At 31.9% G+C, this 26,238-nt stretch overlaps 1 protein-coding gene across 5 annotated transcripts in view; it reads right to left on the bottom strand.

Moving 5' to 3' along the window:
* Nucleotides 1-26,238, bottom strand: part of MLLT3 (MLLT3 super elongation complex subunit) — a 264,426-nt gene that overhangs the window by 86,091 nt on the left and 152,097 nt on the right. For 4 of the 5 annotated variants that reach the window (XM_031969103.1, XM_012542700.3, XM_031969095.1 and 1 more), the window contains one exon: nucleotides 25,533-25,676. The exons of the other annotated variant lie outside the window; for it this stretch is intronic. In XM_031969103.1, the coding sequence (XP_031824963.1) occupies nucleotides 25,533-25,676 (144 nt within the window). The remainder of the gene's footprint in view (nucleotides 1-25,532; nucleotides 25,677-26,238) is intronic. 5 annotated transcript variants of the gene reach the window in all.

The following is a 26,238-nucleotide window of genomic DNA, read 5'->3' as shown; positions in this document are numbered from 1 at the left end:
AAACCAACCATTCTGGAGAGCAATCTGGAACTATGACCAAAAAGGCTATAAAAGTGTATATACCCTTTGGCCCTGTAGTGCCATTATTGGGTCTCTATCCCAAGAAAATTATAAAGGAAGGAAAAGTATCCACATATGCAAAAACATTTGCAGCAGTTCTTTTTGTGGCAGCAAAGAAATGGAAAATGAGTGGGTGTCCATCAATTGGGGAATAGCTGAACAAACTGTGGTATGTGAATGTAATGGAATATTATTTTTCTATAAAAAATGATGAACAAGATGATTTTAGAAAAGCCTGGAAAAATTTACATGAAATGATGCCGAGTAAAACAAGCAGAACCAGGAATACATTGTTAACAGTAACAGCAAGAAGAGGTGCCAAAGAGCTCAACTTTTTACCTCTCATCATCAGTCAAAAACCTTCCCCTCAACCTCCCCTTAATTCCAGTCTTAGATGAGTGAAGGAAGAAATTATATGAAGGGACAGGGCATCTCCTTACCAAAGCAAATTGCCATATATGTACTTTTTATCTCCTCCTCTGTCTTTTCCCATCAATTTAATCTCCTCCTATTTACTGATTATTTCCTTCCTACCTGCAAACATCTCCCCCATCTTAAAAACTGTCTTTTGTTCCCAGCATCCAAGCTGGATGCTCTCAAAATATTTCTTGCTCATCTTTCAACTAAAATCTTTGGAAAAGCAATTTTCCCAGAGACTCACAACTCCCCTTCTCTAGTTTTCATTAAAATGCTGCTTTCTGCTTCAGTTCCTGCATATTTGACCTCTCCCATTTCCCTTACTGTAATAACTCTCCCATACAAATCTATGTTCTTCTCTTGTCAATCTAAAATTTCCACTTCCATGAGTTAAATTCTTTCCTATGCTAAAGACATACTACTAATTTTTGTACCTTCTACTGGATGATCTGCAAACATTTCACACTCATCATGTCGAAAGAAAACCATCTATTGCCTCAAATTTCCCAGCTCTTTTGAACTTTATTATTACTAACAAGAGCATGACTGTCCTCCCAGACACTCCTATTCCAAACTTTGGTGCCATCCTCAACTTCTCACTCAAATGTCCAATGGCCAAAGCTTGTGATTTCTACATCAAATCTATCCTATACACTGCCTTCTCTACTCTACTTGCTGCCACCCAAGTTAAGGTGTTCACCTCTCTCTCATTGATCTTCCTACCTCGTCTCTTTCCATTCCAATAAAAAACACAGTATTTTTAAGTACAAGGCTTTTTAAATCTTCAAGTGCTACAGAAATGGAAGAAACTCTTATTACCTCCTGAAATGACCAATTTTAGATAACTGACTGAAGCTTGACAAATTACCATATATTTTTATTCCTGATGATATAGAGGCTTACTTCTATCTTCACTGATTCTATTTATATTCAATTTACAATATACAAAGTTTTGATGAAGCTTAGGCACTGTGCTTTAATTCAGCTTAAAACCATGAGTTATATTTGATAGAAGTTTCTGTTTCAAGACTATTCTTTATGTTTAAGGTTTGAAACCAAAAAAAGAAACTTGATTTCAGTAATTCCAGGTGCAGTTTAGTTAGCTTTGTACTGTTTCTATTTTCTTGATCAAGTTTCAGAAAATACTATTAATGACCCAGGTCTTCTGACTTCTGATCTACTCTTCAAGTTGTCATACCACTTTATAGTTTATCATTTCTGTCAATACTTTGGATGAAGACAAGAATGGCAAGCCATTATTTTGGATGGGAAGTCAGATAGGTGCTTGAACTCTTTCAAATCTGCCTAATACACACACACACACACACACACACACACACACACACACCCAGCCCGAGTAGCAATTCCCTAGTCAATAACCAACTATGAGTTTATTGTATTAAATCCAAGTTTCATTTGCAGTTAGATTTCTAAGATGTTGTTCAAATTAACTAGATGTTCTCTAACATTCCTCTCCTGTCCTGTATCTGCCAGTCTACTTACAACTTGGGGCTAGTTTGAGACTTTTTGACTAACTTTACTAACAAATATTCTCTAAGATAGCAAAGTTTGGAAAGATATAAAAAAGCTTTGCTTTTATAACCCATTTTTTCATCATATTCTACCTTTTGTACCTCTGAGAAATGTAACAAGCTTTGGGAAAATAAACTATAATAATAATCTTTATTATAAATAAAATAAACTATAATAAATAATCTTTGTTAATGCAGAACAAAATACTGAGACTAGAGATAACTTTTGCTTTTTGTTTATTCTTCTTCCTTTATCTACATTTTGTTATTTATGATTGGAGGAAAAATCATTTTTAGATGAAATCAATTACTTTGTTAGTAGCACTGGTACAATGTTACAATGTTTGGATTGTGCCAAGTTGAGAGGAAAAGAAAGATGAAATGAGATTTGGGGACCATCACTGGATTTATATTGTATTTCAAATGAAAACAGAGGAAAGGAAACTAGGCCCCTATGGTCATAAATAAGATAGCTGTCTGTAGGTGGAGTATTAAAACAAGGTTATAGAAATAGAAGGAAAGGAATCTTTCAAGTTGAAAAAAAAGAAAAGAAAAAACAAGTTTTACTTGTCAAAGCTTCAAATAAAAAAACAGCAAGTTCACATTAGAATAACAAGAACAATTCCACAGGGTTCAATAAGGAGAAAGTTGTGATCTAGAAAGAATTGGAGAGAAAAGACCAGAAGATATGTAGAAGGCTTAGCTGGCCATAAAGGTTCAGTAACTACATGTCTCTCTAGGAAAAAATTCCATATTGTTCTGCCGTGGACCCTTCAAGTAGTCTAGTAAAATCTATGGAGATCTTCTCAGAGTAAGATTTATAATTGGATGAAATGCAAATTTTTCAGTTAGAAATCAAGAAAAATAAATGTAATAATTTTTTCCATCCAATTTCAAGAAATCTTGAAATGTATCAAGAATTTCTTAAGGGAGCCTTAGAACCCAAGATAAAATTTCTGCTTCAAAGTGAGGAAAACATTGATGGATTTCCCCTCTTTTTTTAAGAGAATAATTGACTTTACAATTACATTTCTCATCAATATCTTTATGCTTAATCTTACATGACTCATCATGGCATATTAAATAATTTAAACTTTAAATCAGTAAGACTAGCACAATGGATAAAGTAAGACTTAAACACTGGACCTAGAGATCAAATCTAGCTTCAGATATATACTTCCTATCTATGACTCTGGACAAGTTCAATTAACTCATGACTACCTCAATTTCCTCACTTACAAAAAAGAAGGTAATACTAGGGAGATAAAAAATAAATGACTGAATGAACTAATGAATACCTACTCAACCCACTTTAAGTACAAAATGGAATAATATTTATAAATTACTTCAGAAACCTTAAAAGTGCTATATAAATTTGACTTATTCAGACTTATTAATTGTATTAGCATAGGCAAGTCGGCCATGGATATGACTAGTTTGAGCATCATTTTTCTTACCTCAAAAATAAAGATAATGGATAGGAGATGTTATATTATTTATGCTAAAAGTATGGTATCTTTGAGCCAAATAATCCAAATGTCATTTTAGATCTGAGAAAATTGAGTGTCAGAGATATTAATGACTTTTTCCAAAGTTACATTGATTGTAAGTGCTAAGAGACAGGATAACATTTGTAGTACTTTTTAGGATTTTTTAATGGCTTAAATTAGATAGTACAAGTAAATACATTCCATATCCTGGAACATAATGGAAGTTATTATTAGCCCAACTAGATTTGTACCCAATGAACCTAGCAAGAAATGAGTTAGCTATCTATAATTGAATACGTGAATATAAAACCACTGTTAGTTATTCTCCCACAAACATATCAGAATATGAAAAGAACAAAGACTATAGCACACCTTTATTCATAGATCTGTCAGAAATATACCAATGTTAAAAGACAATAAATCTGCTATGTATGCAAACAAATGCAGTTCAACTACAACAACAATAACAATAAAAAAAAAAAAAAAACCCAATATAGCAACAAAAGTTCTGTCAATCTGTTTCTCTTCTTTAAAGAGAAAAATAAAACTGAAAGCAAAAACAAAAATAAATAATTGGATAAATACAACTAAGGGCAGTCACTATATTTAAAGTTTTTATTCACTTCCTTTTCCCATTCAATGTAAACCTGGAATATGGTGGATAAATGTTCCACAAAGGCTAACATGAAATATAAGGACATCTATCTGCACACAATGTCTTTAGCTCATAAGAGAAAACTCAAGGAATTTATCAAATTAGCTAACACTTTAGATATTGGGTTTTTTTTAAAAGAGCTTTTAGCTTTACCAATTCAATGGGTTTCATTTTCAATTTTATTACTTTTTTAATTTTCAGAATTTCTTTTTTGGCTGATTGGAGTTCTTATTTGTTAAGTTTCTAAAGAAAAGCAACCATGATAAACAAGAATTTGGAGAAGTCAGAAACATTTCTGGTCTAAATTTCCACAACTGGGAAAAAAGGAATTTGCACAGTATGATTTACAACATCCATTTCTAGATCTAGTTCTAGCTCTATGATCCAATGAACAATAATCAATGCAATGATCAATTGTCACTCCAGAAGACTCGCAATAAATCATGTTTCTCTAAGTTACTGGCAAAAAGTGATGAACTAATGGTCTTGATTGAGACATAATTTTCTTAACACAAAAACAATGTGTGAATTTCTTCACTATTACTATGCTTATCTATTATAAGGGAGAAATTATTAAAAACAACAAGCTACTTTTAGAGAAGAAAAAAATAACCCTATATAACAGATTTCATAAAGAACATTGTCTCCTTTTTCCTGTGTACCTTAAGACTTTCAAGTGTGCTAATGTTCATTAAGTTCACAATAAAAAGAAAACAAAAAAAGAAACTCAGAAAGGTCACCAATTTAATTTTACTACTTAAAAGAGTCATCTAAAAGACCCTACTTCCAGAATACATAATACATAATGCTACTTTATATAAAGAGTTACTAAATCTTCATCAGGTTATAGTATACTGTTTTATAGCCAGCTATAAATCTATGAGTCACATTTCCTATTATTTATACGATATGAGCCAGCAACCTTGCAATTGGTCCCTCTCCCCTGACCTAGTTCTGATCAGAAACAAGATTCAAAAAAGCTGTAAGGTATCTAATCTAAACTTAAGATTATTTTGATCTACAAAAGGCCCATGAATCCTCTAGCCAATGAAAAGTACAGATTTAATTTACAGTCATTTAGAACAAATCAAGCAGATTCCAATGTTGCCCATCTCTCCTGTTTTTTAAACTGACAGTCAATAAACACAGGAAAAATGTCCACTCTCCCTCTGAGGATGATCCAAGAGTTATACTGTATTAAATTCTATACTCAAAAAAGCAGTTATACGTCAACACCAAAATCACTCTGTCATAATCCTAAAATTTCTCCATCTCCTGGAATATATCAGACCAAACCATATCCCTAAAATCTCCTATAGCCAAAAATGTCCCACAATCCCAAGGCTATTGGTGATTACCTTATGGTTCAATAGCCCAACGACTACCATTTGAATAACATTTGTTATATTAGAGAGATTCACTATGCTAAAAAAATTATTATAATAATTAATAACATTTTTATTCTTAACAAAATGAATGCTTTACAGTAACCTTACCAGGTAGGTTGTAGTTCTTGAACATTAAAATTCTTTGCACTTTGCACTAACTAAATATATATATATGAAACTAAGCACTTATACAATGAGAATGACATCAAATAAATTTGAGAAGAAGTAAATCTCATTTATGTAATATTCATAAATTAGCATCAGTGTTTGTGGAATCATTACTTCCTACTTGGTTAACATTCTTAAACTTTATCAGAATTTCTAAATTTATAAGATCACATCAACTCTCAAACTCTTATCTCAACACCTTCTTGGAATTCCCCCACCCTTTGCCAGAAGAGAGCAAAGTAGACAATAGAGAGTTTCTCTCAAAACCACTATTTGAGGAGAGTAATCAGAACAGCTAACACCCTTGCCCACAGACAACATAGACAACCCTCCTCCTTTCCTTATACTCTGTCAGGTCCCCTTCCTCCTTCTTCAGCTTCTATTTTTTATTAAAAATTCTCCTTCTATTAGATGAGCTCCTTGAGGACAAAGAGTGTCTTTTCCTTGTTTTAAAAAAAATTCCTAGCACTTGTCACAGTGCTTAGGACATGGCAGACATTTAATAAATAGTTAATAACTGACTATCACAATTACTAATATTTAAATAGCATCACACCAATAACAGCCAAGGTCAACTGAAGGGTGGGGTGGTCCTGAGAAAATGAGGGAAAAAGCAAAGTCTGTTATCTTTGCCCCTCCCTTTTGTAGGAGCAGGTTTTCCAAGTCAACTGCTGTTTTATTCACCCCCCCTCCTCATGATCTTTTAAATCATAACCTGTAACAAACTATATTCAAGTTAGCAGTGATTAGAGCTGGAAGGAATCTCAGAAATTATCTTTTCCAACACTCTACTTTTACAGGCAAAGAAACTGAGATTTCAAGAAGTTAATTTGGTCCATAAGATAATACTTAAAAGATATGAGGGATCAACTTTAAACTTTCTAGTAAATTTCTTTTAAACTTAAAAAAAATCAATGGGAAAGGGATTAGATCTGGGATTTCATTGTTTCCCCAGCTCAATGTCAGCAACTCTTCTCCAACTTACTTGTGCAGGGTTCTACAGCTACTACTATGAATCAGAGGCTAAATCTTGGTTCCTATCTTTCTGGATCTGAAATCAGCTCCCTAATCCTACTATTCCACCCAGACTCTGAGAAATTTATAAAATTAATAATCCCCGCACTCCCCCTCAACCTCCCCCCAAAAATTCAAATTCTAAAAGGATTTACTATGCAGTCTATCTATTTCCCAGGGTTTTTGAGAGAACAAGAGGAAGATATAAGATATAAGAATAAGAAAGGAAGATCTGAAAACTTCCAAAAATCATGGTGATAAAGACTTGTTTTAGTCCCCATTTAAAAAATCTTGATTAAACTTTTTTTAAAGTTGCTTTCCTTAGTTTCTGTCTGAAAAGAGATGAGCCTTTTCACATTCTGGAAAATATCACTGAAAACCACTTTTAAAAGTCATCCATACCCATCTTTTTCATCTAAAAAAATTACTGCAAAACTGTGCTTATCCATAATTTACTGAAAATGAAAACCTATCCAACCCTCATAGATAGATAGGCTGTAGTAGGTTGATTCTGGCTTAAGAAAAGAGCTCTAATCAACATTTTTCCTTTATTTTGGAAGGGAACCACAAACTATGAAGGAAGAAACAAGAGGATGAAAAAAAAATCACTGCCAACCCCAATTGCCTCTAACTACTCTGGAAAGTTTACCAAGTCAATTTCATCTCTGCAAGGAAAGACCTCATTGAAGATTGTTTTACTGGTCCAAAATGAAAGAGATGACAACAATAAAAGTTTTGTTTTCTTTAAAATTTTTCCAAGTTGAAAAAAAAATTATTTTAAAAACAAGATTCTATGACAAGCTAGAAAACACTGCAGGGTGTAAGGGAAAGGACAGGGGAAAGAAAAAACTTGGTTTCTCCAAGTCCTGAATCTCCATTAGCCTGCCCTATAAAAAAACAGTATGCTAGGAAATCCAAGTAAAATTCCTTCATGAATCCTGAACCTCAAACAAAAGACAATTAATTATTTTTTTCCTTTTGTTCCCTGCCAAACTCATGGTTTTTGTTCAGAAATCTATATGAATAAAAATCTTGGCTCCTTCAAACACTTTCACATACCAGCCATGTTCATAGTTAGGCCATTGTTAGGATCTGTCAGAACCTATATCACTCAGGGAATGCTGGATTCATCTTCACCAAGATCCAATTGATTATTCTTGCTTCATAATAGGCAGAACCATCAGAAAATTAGACAACACAGCATTCCCCGAGAGCTAAGTCATGGCAGGCAAGTGCTTATTGGGCTAGCAAATAAAGCAAAGTATTGGAACTGGGAGATAAGGAGCTTTAGGAGATTGGGTAAGGCAAAAAGACTCTGAATGGTCCGAATTCAGACAGTCCAAATAGTAATATCCTACATCATATTCTGCCTTATGTATTCTTTATAACCATAGGGCTACAAGCTACAGGATTGAGGTATCTGCATATCTAATTTCTCACCAACCCCAATTCCCTAGTACGTGTGATCTGCCCATTAGAATATAAGCTCCTCGAGGGTAGAATTCTCCATGCTTCTCCATTTTTAACCCCAGGACTTGGCACACTACTTGGCAAATAGAACATGTTTAATAAATCCTTTTCTATTTAAATACAAGAAAATTTGGTAAAATGTCTATGAACTGATGTAAAAGGAATTAAGCAGAACCAACAGAACAGGGACAATGGTCAGCCTGGAGACCCTCTGCTGTGGCACTTGCAGGGAGCAGAGACCCTGGTTTCAGGTACAGGGAAGAAAGCACAACTGTATTTTCTAGCCACTAGAGGGACTACAGGAGGACAGCTTGATCAAGGGCTCTAACTGTGGCACAGAAATGAGAGCCCAAGGCTGAGTGCTGTCAGAAAGTAACTGTAAAAGGAACCTGCAGCCTTGGGGCACAGTAATCCATAACCCAGGACTGGAACCTGACCATGTTAATAACTGCTAAAAAATAAAATTAATACAAATAGCAAACAAAGTAGAAAGAACCCAACTAGACACCCACTATGAGAATAGGGTACAATCCCAAGAAGAGAAATAAAGCCAAAAAAGTCACTCCTTTTTCATGAGAAACATCAAATAGTCTTAAGCACAAATAGGTTGCTTAGAGAGAGATCAAGGAAAAAATGGGGGGAAAAATAAAATCTAAAAACAAATTTCAAGAAAAAATATATTTGTTTTTGATATTCCTACAAGTTTTCTTCTTGAGTTCTTACAGGTGATAATCAGTGGATTTCTTTCTCTTTCTGCTTTGCCTTTTTGCTCTACAACTTAAGGTCAATTTCCTTTGATAAGTTGGATAAACTGGATAAAAATAAGTTAACACTGTAAGATACCAAGAAAGCATAAAACAAAATCAAAAGAAGGAAAAAACAGAAGAGAATGTAAAACGTGTCATAAGAAAAAACAGTAACAAATGGGAAAATAATATAAGAAAAGTTAGGCAGCCTGAAAATTATGATAAAAAATAATCTTGATACAACATTCCAAGAACTTATCAAAGGAAATTGCCCTTAAGTTGAAGAACAAGAAGGCAAAGCAGAAAGATAAAAAAAAAAAAAAAAAAAAAAAAAAATCCTCTGATTACTACCTGAAAGAATTCAAGAAGAAAACCAAATTTCAAAACTTCCAGGTTAAATAGACAATATTGGAAGCAACAAGAAAAAAAGCAATTTAAATATTGTGAAGCTACGATAGGATTACACGAGATCTAGCTGCTATGATATGAAAAAAACTATATAAATATACTATGTTTCATAGAGTAAAAGAGCTGGGATTACAATCAAAGATAATTTAAAGAGAAAAGTTAAAAATAATTATGAATGGCTATGGGAAAAGGATATTTAACAAACTGGAAGACTTTCAGGTATTTCTGACAAAAACAGCAGAACTTAAGGGAAAATTCAATTTATACCATCCAAGAAAAATATAAAGTATACATCAAGGACTATTATAATTAGTCCTTAGGACCCAGTAAGGTCAAACCATTTACTTCTTTTATGACTGTCATTTTTATTTGGGTGGTATAAAGAAAGGCTTATGCTGAACTGAGCATGGTTATTATATATATATATATGAAATAAAAAAGGTGAACCTGCATACAACTGCAGCAAAAAAAAAAAAATAAGGAAAAAATAAAAACAAAAGAAGCTGGGGGGAAGGGGAGGTATAGTGCCGAAATCTTACTCAAATGAGTTAACAAGGGTATTATATATATAAAAGTCTTCTAACTAAACTAAAGAAAGAAGTAAGGGCACAAGGGGATAGAATGAGAAGGATAAAGAAGAGATTCTTAGAAGAATGAGGATATTACCCTACTTAGAGGGTAAAATTAAAGCAGATGAATAGGAAGGGAAAATAGAAATAAGGTGAGAAGGATAGAGAAAAAATTTAGGAAGAAAAATATACAATTATAGTTTATAGTTTTATACAATGTGAATGGGATGAATTTACCCATAAAGTGGAAACTGATAGTAGATTAAAAGCAGGGATAGTAACCATGATTTCAGACAAAGTTAAAGCAAAAATATTTTTAAACAAAAGAGAAAAATAAGGGAACTACACTGTTAGCCATATTATTCAATATTATTTTAGACCATTTAAAATAACTAGACAGTAAAAATTATCTGAGAGAATACCTGCTAAAATAAACTTACTTTTTCATTATAATCATTAGCTTTTATTTGTCAATACACTGTTTAAAGGCTCATATAAAAAAACTAAAAGAAAGCTATTAATAATTAATCATAAAATAAAGTCAATATAATAAAATATAATTTTGCTTAATCTATTTATGAATCTCAAATTATTAAAAAGTCATTTTATGTATGAAAAAATTAATAACAAAGTTCAATTAGAAGAACAAAAGATAAGAAACTTCAAAGAAATCAGGAGGGAAAAGATATAAGTAATATCAGACCTTAAGTCATATAAGGCAAGAGCATTGTCAAAATGTAAAATAATTTTGAATATTTTCAATTAAATTTTCTTATAAAAAAATCTATGCAGTCAAGAAAAGAAGGAATACAGAAAAATGAGAAAAACTTTCATAGGCAATCTTTCAAACAGAATATGATTGGGTTACAACACTGCTGTGATCTAGGAAAAGATATCTTTCTACTTTATATTTGATAGACCTATTATGACAAAATATAAGCAGAATTACCAACAAAAGGCGTTTATCAAAACTGTTATGTTTTGCATATTTTTGTCATATATGCAATGTTAGATATATTTACAAAAACAGAAATAAACACAAAATTTAATTTTGAATTTTACTATATCCATCTAACTTTCTTTTTCTATAAAGGTATACGGTAACAAAAAAACAATATAACACAATACTGAATTGGGGGGAGGAAGGGGAGAAGAGGAAGAAGGATTAATTCCAACTATGAAACTAAAAATATTGACCATAAACTATTTACTTTACCTCAATGATTTCCAACTTCCTTATCTACAAAAGAGAGGTAATCCCAGGAATATAGATTTAGAATTTAAATGGAAAAGAACTCAAAGGTCACCTGTTCTTAAACATTAATTTTGCAGATAAGAAAAGATGTTCAAAGAAATTACTTAGATAATAAACAGAAGTTAATAATGCTTCCAGTACCTGCTTCATTTTTGTTGTGAGGTTCTAATAAAAGAAACAATGTGTAAAGTTCGTTCCAAATTTTACAGTGTTATATAAATGTTAAAATTTCAACTCGTTATAATACTGATTATAATTGATTACTGATATATAACTGATTATATTACTGATAATAACTGCTAATAATACTAATTTATCTTTTGAATTTTCTTATCATTTGGCAATTTCCTAAATGGTGTCAAAAAGAAGTTAGGGGGAAAAGCCCTAATCACATGACATTCACTTTCCCATTCAATGTAGCCAAAAATGTGTATTAAACCAAGGGAATTAAGAAAACTGGGAATAAATCTTCAAAACAGGAAGTTTTGAAAACTGAAAAGTTTTTTTTTGAAAACTGAAAGTTTTATTAAGAATAGATTTTCAATATTTTTATGCTTTTAAAATATGAAGGAATCACTCCACTTTCATTAAATTGTTTTTTTCCCCCAACAATGTGATTCTTAACAACTTTTCATTTCTAATTAGGATTTATTAGGCTTTTGTATTTTTGACATGAAGAAAGGAATCTGGAAATAAAAAGATTGGTTACAAAAATCAATCAGCATACATCTGCTATGTCAGAAGCACTATAATAAGCATTGAGGATACAAAAACAAAAATGGAAAAAGTTCCTGTCCTTAGAGGGTTAATAATCTATCAAGGAAACAACGTTTCCATGTAAGTAAATACGAAATGTACAGAGACAAAGAAAAAAAGGGGGCGGGGAGAGAAAGGGGGGAAAAAAACCTCATATAGGAAAAGTATTTGAACTAAGTTTTGAAAAGCTATAGATTCTAGCTACCAAGATTTGGAGGTCAGTATGCAAAGTATGTATACAGTGAATGTTAGGGCAGGTGCCATAGCAAAGAAGGTAAACTATATAGGGGTTTTGTGGAAACAGAACTTTTCTTTGAAACAGTAACAACTAAAAGTCAAGAGAAATTTTATTACTGGCAGTCATTTGCCTCTTTTCACTTTCCACTTAATTTTTCTTAGCTTTAATTCATTTTCATATTCTCTCTCTCTCTCTCTCTCTCTCTCTCTCTCTCTCTCTCTCTCTTTATTATAGCTTTTTATTTACAAGATATATGCATGGGTAATTTTTCAGCATTATTTTTGATTTCCTTCACAAGCTAATTGTACAATATTTCAGAGTCTGATTCTTTTTGTACAGCAAAATAACGTTTTGGTCATGTATACTTATTGTGTATCTAATTTATATTTTAATGTACTTAACATCTACTGGTCATCCTGCCATCTGGGGGAGGGGGTGGAGGGTAAGAGGTGAAAAATTGGAACAAGAGGTTTGGCAATTGTTAATGCTATAAAGTTACCCATGCATATATAAAAGGCTATTAAATAAATAAATAAATAAATAAATAATTTTTCAGCATTGACCCTTGAAAAATCTTCTATCCCAACTTTTCCCCTCCTTCCCCAAGATGGCAGATAGACCAATACATGTTAAATACAATATATATATATATACATGTCCATACATCAGACTTTGAAATAATGTACAATTAATCTGTGAAGGAAATCAAAAATGCAGGCGGACAAAAACAGAGGGATTGGAAATGCTATGTAGTGCTTCGCAATCATTTCCCAGAGAAGCCTTAATTGTTTTGAGAGATTTGGTTTTGGAAAGGAAAAAGATATACATGGTAGCTTCATTTTTGTCTCTTTAAAAAAAATGAGAGCAAGAGTAGCTAAAATGACAGGAAAAAATAATGATAAATGTTGAAGGGATGTGGAATACATTGTTAGTGAAGTTGTGAGCTGATCCAACCATTCTGAAGAGCAATTTGGAACTGTGTCCAAAGGATTATCAAACTGTGCATATCCTTTAATCCAGCAGTGTTTCTACTGGGTTTGTATCCTAAAGAGACCATAAAAAGGGGGAAAGGACCCACATATGCAAAAATGTTCGCGGCAATACTTTTTGTAGTGATGAGAAACTAGAATTTAGTGGGTGCTCATCATTTGGGGAATGGTTGAATAAGTTATGGTACATGAATGTTATGGAACATTATTATTCTATTAGAAATGATCAGTGGGATGATTTCAGAAAGGCCAGGAGAGACTTACATGAACTAAGTAGAACCAAGAGAACATTGTACACAGAAACAGCAGGATTATAGGAGGATCGGGTCTGCTGGATGCGATTCTTTTTAACAGAGAAGTGATTCAGGCTAGTTCCAATGGTCTTGTGATGGAGTGAGCAATCTGCACTCAGAAAGAGACTGTGGAGATTGAGTGTGGAGCACAACATAGCATTTTCAATTTTTGTTGTTGTTGTTTGCTAGCTTTTTTTTCTCCTTTTCTTCCCTTTTGATCTGATTTTTCTTGGGCAGCATGATAAATGTGAAAAATAGGCATAGAAAAACAACATGTTTAATATATACTGGATTACTTGCTATCTAGGAGAGGGAGTTTAGGAAGAAGAGAGGAAGAAAAATTTGGAACACAAGGTTTTGCAAGAGTGAATGTATTTTGCCTTTTATATGTATTTTGAAAACAAGTTATTAATGTTGAAAAGTAATAAAAATTAAATTTAAATTGAGATGACATTTTAAACAAAGAGCTTTCTTGTGCTTATTTTCAAATGCCTACAAGAGGAAAAAATAACATTAACTATCTTTTTGTAGATGTTAATCCATAATGGCTATTTTATTCATTGGTTTTTTTTTTTTAATTCAATAATATTTATTGTATTGTATCACTTTGTCCCCATGTCAATAAATGCTTCAGGAAAATTTAAAATCCCCAAACCAAATGTCCAAACAGTAGGGAAATATTTAGACATATCACAATGACAAAAGGAAGATTATGATAAATATGGAAAGGTATATTATCTGTGCAAAATAATGGAAAGCTAAAATAAATAAATGAATGAATAGATCACACATTGGACCTAAAAAGAATCACTGAAGTCACCAAGTCCAATATTCCAGCTTTTCAAATGAAACAATAGGGAGCCAAAGAAAAGTAGTTACTAAAAGAAAAATAAAACCCTTAAAAAGGAACAAGCAAAACTCAGAGCCAGTCTGCTAAATTAAATTTGAAAATTATTTTGATAACACTATAAATTATACATAAATACTGATTATATAACAAGGTGAAAGTTAAGTTGGTGCAATCGTAATGATCAAGTAACCTTTGAGTTGGGGATTTTTTAAATAAAGTTGTTAAAACTCAGACTCTTAACAATAGCATTAGATTTTACAACTAATGCATGATATCCCCATATGCATGTAGGATGTATATATTCCAACATTTTTATATCTCTACAATCTTTAGAAAAGGATGCATTTCTATAAGTTTTAAGATATTCAGTTTCAGGAAAGAAAAGTCAAAGATAAAAAAAAATATTAAATTTTTAAAAAAATTAACTGTACTTTTCTGAACACTTTGAAATAATAATGTAAAATAAAGCATTCAGGCTTGTCTGTAATATACACAAATGAATGACTTTTTTCCAGGACAAGAGCATATAAGAGCAGAATCCTTGGGTAGCTCCCAAAGTCAATATAGGTCAGAAAATAATCAAAAGGTCAGTACACCCCTAATTCCAAGAGAGCCTCTCCAGTAACACACACTGAAGTAATTTTTAAGGTATGATTCGTTTCAGTCATCTGTTAATAAGCAGCCAGCTGTCTATTTGGGCACCAAAGAGATATGTCTGCCACTACACTACTTAAACTGTATTTTCAAATCTGTTTCACAAGAAAAAATCTAGGCAAATCTGTTACTAAGAAAGTAATTTGTTACACTGGATAACAACAGCTTAGCTCTCTATTGAACAAAAGTCTGAAAATAAATCATTTTAGTCCAAAGGCTTTTAGAAATTTTTGTAATTTTTACAAATCCCCGTGTGCAAGAAAAATGCCTATAGTATAAAATGAAAGAAAAGCCTTAAGTTTTCAGATCTGTAATTAAGAAAGAATATCTCAAGTCCAAATACTTAAAATTAGCAGTGCACTGGAACTTTACTATAAATTCATCTCCTGAAACCTACTAGGAGACAATTCCATTGATGGCATCATTTTTTAATGAGATTTTCCAGTATGTTTAAGAGTGTTAAAAATTGGGTCCCTTTTGGGTCCAAGCAGAACCAACTTATGCCAAGCACTGCTTCCTAATAAAGAATGCTTCATGTAGGTTCCACTATATTATAAAAGCAAAGCTTATAAATATTCTTTCCCACTCCGGGAAACAAGACTGCATTATACTGCAGGCTTAAAACAAACAGAAAATATTTTTACTACTTCTTCCCTGGCAAGTCTTACAGAATGGTTGTCTAATGTCCTAAGGAAACAGGTTGTCTCTGAGCAGAATTGGATTTGTGCCCCTGGAAAGGCTAGTTTTAACTACTGCTACAGTTAACTTTAATTTTTAATCCACAAAACAAATTGCTTGTCAAGCAATTCAGGAATGGATTATGCATTGTTGGTAAAAGAATGACAAGAAAAATCAAAGAAAATGGAAATACTCCATAGTAGACAAAAAAAGGAGAATTACAAAAGATATTTGATGAAAATCACTATCTTGATAGAAAAGCATATGTGGATGTACCTTGTTCTAAATATGTTCCTGCATATAAATTTTAAAACCTTGTTCTTAATAAGCTGAGAAAGTTATGACCAGGGACAGGAGAATGTTTTCTTTTTTTTTTTTTTTAAAAGATAACTTTTTGTTATTTAATGTACCAGATAAAACCTAGCCCAATGATAACAAAGTATTTGACTCTGGAGTCAGAAAGATCCTAGTTCAAAGTTACCTCATCTACCCTAACTCTCATCTCTCCTTGCCTCAGTTTCCCCACCTGTAAATGAGGTTAATAAAAGCATCTTCTTCCCAGGTTGTTGTGAAGAAAAAAATTAAATAATATATGCAAATATGTAAAAAATTTAAATAATATATGTAAAACATTCAACAAATAGCATTGTAGCATTATATAAATGCCAGATACTGTTATTCTTATTACTTAATATGTAATATTTATTTAATATTTGCTGAATTTAAGAATGAGAAATAGTTGCTATGGTGAAGTGTTATAAACTCTTATCAATTAAATCCTATATCACTATTTTTTTTATTTTCACAGGATTTGAGAGAAATATCTCTATCCAGATTTCTACTCAATATAAGAACATAATTTTTGGAGAAATTTTTTAAAAATTGAAATGAGATGTTTTCATTCAGTAATTTAGCTCTGTGTTACATAAATTTGCAGGATATCTCACTATTTCAAAAGAACTTCAGGTAATATTCAAGATAGACTGGTCAATCATGTGACATGTTATAGTGAAGATGCCTTTTATGTCCAGGCTGGACTAGAAAATTGTTAACCATTCTAACTCGTGAGATACTATGGGTAGAGCTGATAATTAGCAAAAAGAACTTTCTTTTCATAGTGAAAATTCTAGAACCCATTCATTTTCAATATATTGAAAAGTATCTGCTGGGAAAATCTCAATGGAAAATCTAAGTTTAATGTCCTTATCACAATTAGCTGTATGATACCAGATATGCAATATGATTTAGGATTTGTTTGAATTTTTTTTTTTAAACCAAAAATATATCTTTGCTCCATTCAGTCTTTTAGATAAGGGAACTTACAAATCTGAGGGGCACAAACTACATAGTTATTTAGAAAAATAAGGAATCCAAAGACCAACTGTTTGGAAATGTTTTCCTATGACAAACCTAAATTTGTCTCTTTTAACCTCTAGCTATTTCACCATTTTCTGCTCCCTATGGCCCCCAAAAAAAACAACAAAAAAAAAACATTAAATTCTGCCACGTCAGTCCTTTAAAATACTTGAAAATACATTTATCATTTAAAAAAAAAAAGGAGGGAAGGTATTTTTAAGTATTTAGGGTTAGGGTCAGATACATTTATCATTTAAAAAAAAAAGGAGGGAAGGTATCTGAAGTTCAGTTGCATATATAGTGCACCAACTCCAAAATCTATCAAATTGAAAATAGTATCAAATTGTAAAGGATTTATTTAAATTGGAAAAAAAGCCTTAACCCTACAATAAGATGCAATATAAGGTTTATATTTTTGTAGTAATTGTCTGTAATGATTTCAGGGTTGCTTTCTAGTGCACTAGGTCTTCAGTCTGACATTTGCACTGCAAGAACCAAACTCGCATAACTTCTTGATAACATGATTATATAGCTGATTAAGTATAATTACAGGTAGCAGGAATAAAGGAGCTTCTTTGGTACAACAGAATGCAAATGAGATTATGTGAATCTGAACCTCTGTTAGGAATAAGTTTGAGCTCAAATGCTGAACCCTTGTTGCAATTTGGAAACAATTTGATAACAAGTTGAGAATATGGATACGCTTCAATCATGTACATCCTTGTTATCACAGAGTAATACACACACACACACACACACATACTTATATAACATACATATATGTATAAGTGTGTAATATATATATATATATATATATATATGTATATTCACACACATGCAACAATTATTACTGCTTAAGGTAACACAACCTCAGAGCCTTCAAATTATTGTTTTATAACATGTCCTCAAATTCATTTGCCTATATCATTCAATTCTGGAAGTGTTAAAGGTCTTCCAAACAAACACTGGGACTAAGATCTGAATATATGATACTAGTTGTGATGTAAAAAAAAGAAAGAAAAGTCAATGAACCTATCACTTTCCATATTTTGAAAGTATTATGATTTTTTGGTGATGTTTTTTAATTTCCAAAAATTCTCATCAGCATTTAAAATCAAGAAAATACAAACCAATGCATTTTATCTCTAATTTGGCCAAGCTCTAAAGAAATCACTATCAGGAAAATCAGGAGTTTAAATGGAAATCAGAATGGTTCATAGGGCAGTAATTAGAGTGACTAATTCATCAACACTTCAAGGGTCCAGGACTTCATAGGTCCAGGGATTCCCTCCAAGAATGCAGCTCATGGTCCCTTTCAAGAGCAATTGAGACTGAGTAATTCATCTGTCTGAATCAAATGAGAAGATAACTTCATCTGAATTCAGCAAGGGTAATTATCAAACAGCACAAGTAGTTATTATGGGGTTGATATTGATAGGACACCCTCTGGAATCTAATTTTTATTAGAAAACTCTTTATATTTCCATGTTTAAACTCTATCTTGAGATCTTATCTCTTTTCTCTTCACATTGTCTGCCTCAGTAACTTCATCAATTCCTATAGGTCTAATTATTATTTCTACATAAATGATCAATATAGCCAACCTCATTTTCTCCCCTTGATTCATAAGCAGACTTTTTGACATTTCAAAAGAGATACCCAGTGGGTATCTTGGATTCACTATATATTAAAACAGAATTCATTATTCTCCTCAAACTTTGTACTTTACTGAGATATTTTGAGCAAGGTGATGCAATATACAACAAAATGTATATGTGTGTGGGGGTGGGTTTGCACACTATATATAAAAAAATGTCTTTGAATATACCTAATATCATATATATTGTGTAACATAATTAAAATGATAAATAATATAGCAAATCTAAATACAAGTTAATTATAAGTGACTTCCAAATTCTCTCCCATTCTATATCCCCACATACACATTGAAAAGACAATGAATCATAACCAATATACACATTGTCATGTAAAACGTAAAATATCCATATCAGCCATGTTACCAAACAAAAAATAGAAAAAATTGAAGTTTTAAAAGTGAAAAAATGATTTGATATTTCATAACTTTTCAGTTTCCCTTATTCCCAAACAGTTGCCAATTATTGCCATTTCTCCTTCACAGCACCTCTCAAATAAGATCACTTCTTTCTATTCACACATTTGAGAAACTGGCTCACTTCTGTCATAGTAAGTAATGACATAGACTAAACTAATGTCCCTTTCCCACTCTAAACTATGCTTCACATAGGTGGAAAAATTTTTCTTAAATTGGGGATCTGACCATATCATTACTCTTTTCAGTGTCTGGTGACTTCCTATATGTAAAAGTTAAAAATTTCTGGTTTGGCCTTTAAAGCTCCTAACAACTTGACTCCAATTTATTTCTCATGTTCATTAGACATTATTCTCTATCCTATAATCTAATTTAATATAGCTAAACTGACCCTCTCGCTATTCCGCCTCCATCTCCCCTAAGCACTTACCATCACCAAATCATGCAAAGTGTTGACTCCTCAATATACTCGCCAAAGTCACTTCCACAAGACATAGAACTAATCTGTACACAAATAACTCTCTAAAACTGTCAAAACTAGTGGCTTCTCTTTTTGTATCTATTTTGTATATCATTGTTCTAGACATACTACCATTCATGTTATCTCTACTGATTGAATATGAGTCCTTAAATGGATTATTTAATTTTTTCTCAGAACATATGACAGTTCCTAATATGTAATAGATGTCTATTAAATGTTTGCTCATTAAGATAAAGCATCATATAAAAAAGACTATGTTGTTTTCTAACTTTTGTTAAATATAAAAAAGGATACTTAAAAAATAGGCAAAATCTGGACAGGGCAAAAGTGGTGCTTTTAAGATAAAATCTGTAAGAATGCTTTCAATAAATACAATATTTCTCAAAAGGGAAAATGTCATTTTCAGATTCAGTAACTTCATTTACCTTACCACTATCTCCCAATTTGAAAGATTATTAGAAATTTTTAAACATTAATGTTTTTAATTAAAAATAAAACATAATCACCACCTTTTATCAGCTGTTTTCCTGTGGCTAAAAGGATTGTTATTCACAATTCTATCCTTAAGGTCATCCAAAGAATAAGGAGTCAATAAGCACATGACAATTCGGAGGTGAAAGAAAAAGAAAAAGTCTAATTGAAAAAGGCAGGGAGTTGAAATTCTACCAGTCTGGGAAATTTTCTTACTGAAATTGTTAAACAAGAAATGAATATTGAAAATGTTCATTTCTTAAAATTAAAAAATGAATTATTCAAAATTCAAAAAAGCATGCAAGAAAGACAAATCGCTAAACTTGAAAATTAATTTTAGTATGCCTATAGCATTTATACTTCTGAAGTTTCTAAAAATTAAAATACAATCTTCAAAAGAGCATTTAAATATAGGAAAGGAAGGCAAAGTATCAAGTGGAAGAACTATAAAAGACAAAAAATAACTACAGCAAGAAAAAACTTATTAGGAGACAGGTTGAATTATCAGTGACCTCAAGTTTATAACAAACCCATTAGGCACATTAATAGTAAGAAGATTTTTTTTTAAAGTAAGTGCTTCTAGTATATTATTTTTGAGCCAAGATATCACCTGGCTGTGTTTTGGAAAAAGAACACCACAATATTATTCTATGTATTTAAATGAATCACACATACTCAATAAAATTACTTACCCAACTATTAAATTCAAGTCACCAGAAAATTATTAGGTAACTTTTATGTGTAGGCAGTAAACTCAAACTGGCAAAACAAAAGCAAAAATGAAATTGAAATCTTTTTGAAGATGGAGACAATCTATTGAAAGAATTCAACAAGTATAAATAAATATAATTAGACTAGAATGACAACACTGAGAAATGGAAGGATGCAGAAAAAACAATTATATATGGATGGTTATCATCCAAAATCAATTGTGAAGGACAAAAAGGATTCTGAGAGGCTTAGGTGAAAAAAAACAGGAGATGCAATGTCAATTTTAAGGGAAAACTAGTAAATCAGTTTAGATGGCATGAAAGATGAATTATTTGAAAATGAATTATGAAAAGTCAGAAAAAGGAAAGTGAAAGTCCAACTGTAAAAAAAACTTTAAATGACAGACTGAGAATTTAGTATTTTACCATAGAAGCAATAGAGTACCTGAAATTTTTTAAGGATTGGAATGGGAATGAAGAAATGCTCAACTATGATTTTGGATCAGTTTTCTCACCTTAAAAAAATGATTTTTGAAATGAAAGGTACAGAAAAAAAAGAGAATTTTCTAAGAAGCTGATAACCAAGATTCAATGGTGACATAATAGAGAAGAACCAACTAAGGCTCAATAAGTTCAAGTAATTCAATGCAGATAAACCACATACATCCATGGGAACTGAGAGAAGTAATTACTATGTCATTGTCAATCATGTCTGGAAAACTATAGTGAATGGGAGATACATCAAAAAACTACAAAATGGAAAGCATCCTAATTTTCAAAAAAGGGGAATCTTAAAACACACACACACACATACACACACACAAAAAAAAAAAAACATAGAGCCAGGGAAACTAATTTCAACTACTGGTAAAATTGTAGCATTTTTCATTTAAAAGACAGTTAATAATTCCTCCTAGAAAAGGGAGCAATAATCACAAAAGGCTGAGCTTTACCAATTAGAGGTTATGCAAGAGTAAATTTCTTTCCTTTTTCTACAAGGTGAAAAAAAGAGTTTATCTACATTTTAGCAAATCATTTCACAGATTTGCCCATAATGTTTTTATGAAGAAAATAAAGAGGGAGTGGTATGACAGATAGATTCACAACTGGATAGATGGCTACTCTAAAAGAAAAGTCATCAATGGTTGCTTCTAAACTTGGATATAAATTGCTAATCAAAAATTACACATCCACAGACATATCCACTATTTATCATCTAAATGAATTAATACATGGTATATGTACTACATAAATTCATAGATGAAGGAGAAAGAAGAAGAAAGAAGAATATGATAATACTATAAAGAAAAAAGAGGAAGGAAGAGGAAAATGAGAAAGAAATCACCATTTCTATTCATATGAAAAAGAGGATTTAGTGCCCAATCATTTAGTCAAATATTGAGATATGAGCTCCAATAAATTTGAGTTGGAAATGCCATCCACTTCAGAATGACTGACTAAATGCAGACAGAAGCACCAGATTTTCACCTTTTGTTCTTAGTTGTTTTTTCTTTCTCATGGTTTTCCCCATTGTTTCAATGCTTCTTTCACATTTTGTAAAGTATGTTTAAAATAATACTTTTATTCTACATGTATACTCTGAGATTATTTGCTGTCTTGGGGTAAGGGAGAAATAAGGGGAAAAAAATTTTTTGGCATCCAAACTCTCTTACTACATTAAATGTTGAAAACTATCTCCTACATATAATTAGAAAAAATAAAATACTATTAAGTGGGAAAACAAAAGAAGGAATATGATCAATGAGTGCTGAACTCTGAAGACAAAAAAGGTAAAAATAGATGCTGACAAAAAATCTTCAAAAACCTCAAACTGTCACAAATATACAATATTTCACATAAATTATTAATTAGATAGCTCCAAGTTAGCATGCAAAATGTTGTTTGTATGTGGGAATGTGTTGTGTAATGCACAAGAAGATAGGAAAGCAAAGTCATAAAGAACACCATCTTCACCTTCCTTTTACTATCTCCACCACAACTTAACTATTCCACATGCCATGATGAAAAGGGTCAATTGTACACACAAAGATCAGAAGGCAAAAAAGGTCCAATTCATGCTACTTGACCTGAAATATTTAAATCCCCTTACTAACTCTACATCCATCCCTTTCACAGTCAAAATAGGAATGTGGTTATACCATGAATATTTCTTCCATCATGTTTTTTCAGTAAGCTATTACAGCCTCTGAGAGGATTTTCCAAGCTGAGCTGATGGAAGGCATCAGAGATAGAAAAGGTTTCACGAAGATAATGTCAGAGAGGTTCAAATATATGTGATTCCAAATAAATATTGCCCTACATTATAGGTAAAGTAGGGGTTGAATTCAAATGACCACACACACACAACACACACACACACACACACACACCCCTTCACTCTCCATACCTCAGGGAATATGAAAATCTCATTGATCCAGAATTCATAATTGAATCAAAACCTAGAAAAGAAATTCCAAGGATATTGGGAACACATTTTCTATACCTTTCTGCCAGTTCCTCATTGACAGAAGTAAAACCTTCTGGTCATTCAACTATAATAAATGGTAATATAATAATTTGGATTTATCTTCTACCTTCAGATTTAGGTAATGAGACTAAGCATATAAACTTAGCTTGTTGTTTGGGAAATACTAAGGACACTCACAAGAGGGAATGTGTGTGGAATGTGTGTGTGTGTGTGTGTGTGTATACACACACACACACACACACACATATATATACACATACACATACATATATATATATATACACACATACATAGTATTATATACTCACAGTATTATAAAATTCATATATACAAACATAAACATATATATATGAATTTTGTAATACTATGAGTTAAGTACAGAATATTATTAGTTAAATAACCTCACTGAAATTAAGGTAATGAATACAAATATATAAAGAAAAAAAACCCTAAAATTTCACTGCCCAAATTAAGGATCCACAGGGAAAAAAAAAAAAAGAAAAATTGCTCTAAAGACTATCTCATAACAGAATATAATATTTTCTTCATCACTAACTAAATCATATTCAAATATATGCATTTACATAAGGTATTAAATTCTAAAATTTTTCCAGAAACTCTTGTCAGTGAAGTATTAATTAACTTTACTTTTTCAGATACAAGTATATACATAATATAATACACACATACACACACACAAATATATTCGATGATATAAACAAAACGATTATTTCTCTTCATATAAGGACAATGATTTAAAGTTATATGTTGCAGAAATGATGAATTTCTTGAGACTACCTATCAACAAAAAGCTACAAACTGAAACTACAATATTAGACCCAAACACTTAACAAAATAATGCAATAAAGAAGAATTATAAGGTTATTGACTAATACTAGTTGAAGGATTCAGGCTTTCAAAACAATAGAGTTTAGCAGATAAAACTCCACCGACCAGTAAAAAAAGGGGGGACTCTAAATTGTCATGTGTTGCTGTGCCTAAGAGATTTAGGAATTGCACTGAGAACTGAAATATGCATCCCAAGTTAGGTCATCTGTCTTCAGCTAAAATGGCTCTTTGCTGGGAAGTCTTGAGAAACATGAGCATTTAAAGTAGAGGATGGCAGAGGAAGACTAAGCAGCTAGGTGGACCAGTGAATAAACAAACTGCCAGGTTGGGAGTCAAGAAGATTTGATTCACATTTAAAATCAGACATTTGGTAACTGTGCAATCCTGGGCAAGTAAATTACTTGCCCAGTTCCCTCACTTGTAACAGAAGAAAATGGCAAGACATTCCCATATATTTTATAAGAAAACCCCAAATGAATTCACAAAGAATCTGACACAACTTTAAAAAAAAAAAAAAGACAAATACAAACATGGAGGAAGACATATTTGAGTTATCTCAATTAAAAGTACTATGTGCTGCTAGCAGAGTCAGAGTAGAAAGTACAATTTTGTTTGGACTACCCTGGATCTCCATCCCCTACAAAAGTCACATTCTTTGCTTAAATTTAAACAATAAACCTAAAAGAATGTTTTGCAGAATTAGTTCTAGAGAACAGTTTCCAAAAAAAAATGGAGTCTGAGCTACCACATAAATGGTAGAAAGCAGGGGGTTCAGAGAAAAGGCATGAATCAACTTGGCTAGGATAAACCATTTGTATATATAAAGGGATATTAGGATTATGTTTATATTATACCCTTCTTTAATCTTACCCTCCCCCATCACTGGATTACAAAGGAAGGGTCTATACATTAGAATAGAACTGATTTATTAAATTATTTATCTTAACTCTGTCACAATCTCAAAGAGAAATTCCATTTCCTGGCAAGTGACTTCAAACAAATAAAGATATACATCTTTATACATCTCAATAAAAAAATTCAACATAAAATAAAACTTTTTCCAACTATATAATCAAGAAAATTTTGGAAAGCAACTTAGCCTTTAGACAATAACTCTTCTTGGCATTAACTCAAAATGAGTTTTCACCCTCACACAGAAATCTTATAATGCAACTATGCTAAGGCTTTTTTGTGTACATGTTTGGGAATTTGCCTTTGGTACAATAAATGTGAAGGGATCTAACCTTACAGAGAGACTGACGTTCCATTAACAAAATGTTTACATCAGGTAGTTGGTTCAGAATTTCTTTGCTTACCTTCTGCTTCAGAGACAATGCGACAAGATCTGAGCAAAATATTTCAGATAAGTATCAACTGCTTTCAGGAGAGGAGTAAATTTTATTGAATTTTATAATTCACTAACAAATCAGTACATTCTATAATGGGATGGCTTTTGACACGAGTAGCAGCACTCACCCCTCCTGCCTTCAGCAGCTTTCTTCTGAAGTCCTCTGTGGGGTTGTTGAAAGTTAGCTTTTCACAACGGAGGTGATTTACAGGTGGATGGCCTTCAAGGTGCAGGAATAAGTCATAATCAAAGCGGACTTTCTTAGGTTCTTCCTGAGGGTTGAAAAATAGCCAGAAATAGAAAGTCTAATAGAGGAAATGGTGATCTACATGAGGAAAAGAGACTCAAACATCTAGCATTCAATCTGTCAAAGTAGGTATTCCAAAAAAGAATGTTTCTATGAATTATTTTACTTGGCATAAGCGATTTAATTAAAGGAATCAACAGCATAGCAAAAACAGAAATTCTCTGTACATTAGTACTGCATGTGCTATTATAAAATTCAGCAGGACTTTTTCCTGAATATAGACAAAAGTAAAAATAGTAGCAAGGGCAAAATAACCTACAGTAGAGATGAAGGAATCCCTAATCTCAACAAGTCCTGTTCACAGATATATTTTCATATGACTTACTTGGTGGAATTTTAAAAATTCCTTACATTTCTGTTGTTTGAGTCTACAGTACCTATGCCTAAAAAAACCACCATGGATTCAAAAGTAAATTGACATAACTTCATTATTTTTATAAAAGGCATTATTCATATTAAACAAAATGTTAAACATAGTACTGAATATTTCAGTTGAATCTTCTCCTACATATTGCTTTTTAAACTTA

Source organism: Sarcophilus harrisii, chromosome 1, assembly GCF_902635505.1.
Source record: "Sarcophilus harrisii chromosome 1, mSarHar1.11, whole genome shotgun sequence".
In the NCBI taxonomy this organism is placed as follows: Eukaryota; Metazoa; Chordata; class Mammalia; order Dasyuromorphia; family Dasyuridae; genus Sarcophilus; species Sarcophilus harrisii.
This window is presented reverse-complemented; position numbering and strand designations above follow the sequence as displayed.